The sequence below is a fragment of the Numida meleagris genome, unplaced genomic scaffold, assembly GCF_002078875.1.
Source record: "Numida meleagris isolate 19003 breed g44 Domestic line unplaced genomic scaffold, NumMel1.0 unplaced_Scaffold503, whole genome shotgun sequence".
Lineage (NCBI taxonomy): Eukaryota > Metazoa > Chordata > Aves > Galliformes > Numididae > Numida > Numida meleagris.
The window spans coordinates 20193-23178 of NW_018364719.1; the positions used below are offsets into that span (position 1 = coordinate 20193).

The following is a 2986-nucleotide window of genomic DNA, read 5'->3' on the forward strand; positions in this document are numbered from 1 at the left end:
TGGATCTGAAGGGTCCCGGCCTCGATCTGAAGGGTCCCAAAGTCGATGTCGAGTGCCCAGACGTGGACGTGGAAGTTGCGGAGGGAAAACTGAAACTCCCGAAGATGAAGCTGCCGAAATTCGGGCTGAAAGGAGACGGCCCCGAGGTGGACGTCGAGCTGCCCAAGGGAGGAGTCGAGGTGTCGGGCCCCGAGGTGAGCGTCGAGGGAAAAGTGAAGGGTCCCAAAGGGAAGGTGCCCGAAATGCACGTGAGCGTGCCCCAGATCTCCATGCCCGACATCGACCTGAGCCTGAAAGGGCACAAAATGAAGGGAGGGTTTGACCTCACGGCCCCCAAGGTCGAGGGGAGCCTGAAGGGACCCGACGTCGCCGTCCAAGGGCCCGAATTCGGGGTGAAAAGCCCCGAATTGGACGTCGAGTGCCCCGAGCTGAGCGTCGAGGGGCCGGAGGCGAACGTCAGGGCTCCCAAATTCAAGAAACCGAAATTCGGGTTCGGGATGAAGGGTCCCAAGGGCGACGCCAAGCTCCCGGAGGCGGAGATCCCGGAGGCCGAGCTGAGCGCCGACCTCCCCGAGCTCAAGGGCAAGAAGAGCAAATTCAAGATGCCCAAAATCCACGTGAGCGGCCCCAAAGTGAAAGGGAGGAAGGGCGGCTTCGACGTGAGCGTGCCGGGAGCGGAGGGGGACGCGGGGCTGAGATGCCCCGAGGTGGAAGTCGGCGCGGGCGGCCCCGACGTGACGACCAAGTCCCCCAAAGGGAGGAAAGCCGTGTTCGGGAAGATCTCCTTCCCCGACGTCGAGTTCGACCTGAAGTCGCACCGATCCCGGGGGGACGCGGCGAGAGCGGAAGGGGAACTGAAAGCGCCGGAGCTGGAGGGGAAAGGTCCGAGCGTGGAGGTGGGAGCGACGGAGTGGGGCGTGAAGAAAGCGAAAGCGGCCGCTCCGGGGCTGGGGTTGAAGGCGGAGGGCGACCTGCAGGGCCCCGGCGTCGGCGTCACCCTGCCCTCGGTGGAGCTGGAGCTGCGAGGACCAAAAGGCGGCGGGGAAGCCGAAGGAACGCTGAGCGCGGGGCTGCGAGGACCCGAATTCGAGGTGAACCTGCGAGGACCAAAAGCCGAGGGCGAAAGCGGCGCGGAGCTGGGAGGGTTGGGAGGGAAAGCGGCCCGGCTGACGGCGCCGAGCGCGGACGGCATCGAGCCCAGCATGGGCGGCTCCGTCCCGGCCTTGGAGAGCCCGGGGCTCCGGCTCCGGCGCGGCGCTGAGCTGCGTGGGCCCTCGCTCGCCGCGTCCGCCCCGGATCTCAACGCCAAGGGAGAATTGGGCGTCTCCGTCAAATCCCCGGTGGCGTCGCTGGACTCGGCCGGCGTCGGAGCCGAGGGGCTGGGTGCCACCGTCAAGCTCCCGTCGCTGCAGCTTCCCCGCTTCGGCGTCAACGGGGTGGAGGCGGAAGGAACCGGCGCGGCCGGCGTCTCCTCTCCCAAACGGAGCCAAGGTCCCGGGGAGGGCGGCGGGGAACCCAGGGTGACCTTCCCCAAACTGCGCGTGCCCAGATTCCATTTCTGCGAGGCCGAAGCCAAGGGCAGGGAGGCGGCGGTGGACGTGGAGTTCCCGGGCGCGGAAGCGGGCGGGCGAGCGGAGCCGGAAGCGGAAGACGCCAAAGGGAAGAAATCCAAACTCAAGATGCCCAAATTCGCTTTCTCCAAGGGGAAGGGGAAAGCGGGGGCGGCCCCCGGTTCCCCCGAGCCGCCTTCTTCCCCCGGGGGGGGTTCCCGGGGCGAGTTGAAGAGCTCCAAGGGCAGCCTGGGTTCGGCCGAGGGGGACGAGGCCGGGGACGCGTCCCCGACCCGGGGGGTGTTCTCCATCTTCAAGAGCCGTAAGACGCGGCACCGCTCGTCGTCCTTCAGCGCGGAGCCGCCGGAACCGGAGGGAACGCAGGGGAAAGCCAAGTTCGGGACGTTCGGAGGCGTGGGGTCCCGCGGGAAGGCCGGCGCCGAGGGGACGGGGCCGGGGGGAGAGGAGCAGCGGCCCCCCCAGGCTTCCTCGGCCTCGCTGGAGCGCGGCTGCACATAGGGACGGGGCCGGGCGGCCGCCCACGCTGCCTCTTGCCTTTCCTTTTTCTTCCCTTTTTTTTTGCCTCTTTCCTTTCGTTTTTTTTTGCCTCTTGCCCCCTTTCCCCTTCCCCCCCTTTTCTTCCTTTTTTTTTTTTTTTTAAGCATTTTTTGTCCCCCCCCCCGTCCCCTCCCGTTCCCGTCTGGCCGATGCTCACTTCACGTTTCCCTGGGTTCCCTCATTTCCCCCGGGTCGGTATTTCCCCCATTTTTTTACCAAATTCCGGGCCGTTTTTCCCTTTTTTTCCACAACATTTTGCTCCCCGTTTCCCCTTCTTCCCAAAATTTGGGTTCGTATTTTCCCCTTTTTCCCCCAATGTCAATTCCTAGCTCCCCATTCCCCCAAAATTTCAGTTCCTATTTCCCCTCTTCCCCCAAAATTTGGGTTCATTTTTTCCCTTTTCCCCAGAATTTCGGTTCATATTTCCCTCTTTTCCTGAAATTTTGCTTCATTTTTTCCCCTTTTCCCAAGAATTTTGGTTCCTGTCTCCCATTTTTCACAAGATTTTGGTCCGTGCTTCCCCTCTTCCCCAAGATTTCGGTCCATATTTCCCCTTTTTCCCAACATTTTGGATCCATATTTCCCCTTCTTCCCCAAATTTCACTTCATATTTCCCCTTTTTCCTGAAATTTTGGTTCATTGTTTCCCTTTTCCCAACCCTTTGGTTCATATTTCCCTTTTTTCCCCATCATTTTAGCTCATATTTCCCCTTTTTTTCCCAACATTTGGATCCATATTTCCCCTTTTTTCCAAAATTTGGGTTTGTATCTCCCCTTTTTCCCCAAATTTCAGTTCCTATTTCCCCATTTTCCCAACATTTTGACCCACATTCCCCCTTTACCCAAAATTTCGGTCCCTATTTCCCCATTTTCCCCCCA

The 2986-nt window shown here is 61.0% G+C and overlaps 1 protein-coding gene across 1 annotated transcript in view; it reads left to right on the forward strand.

The window, feature by feature from the left end:
- AHNAK (AHNAK nucleoprotein) overlaps positions 1–2980 on the forward strand; it is a gene marked incomplete at its 5' end in the record, with an annotated part of 23167 nt that extends 20187 nt beyond the window's left edge. The window contains one exon of the mRNA XM_021383723.1: positions 3–2980. Coding sequence (XP_021239398.1) covers positions 3–2069 — 2067 coding nt within the window. The remainder of the gene's footprint in view (positions 1–2) is intronic.
- Positions 2981–2986: the final 6 nt, after the last annotated feature.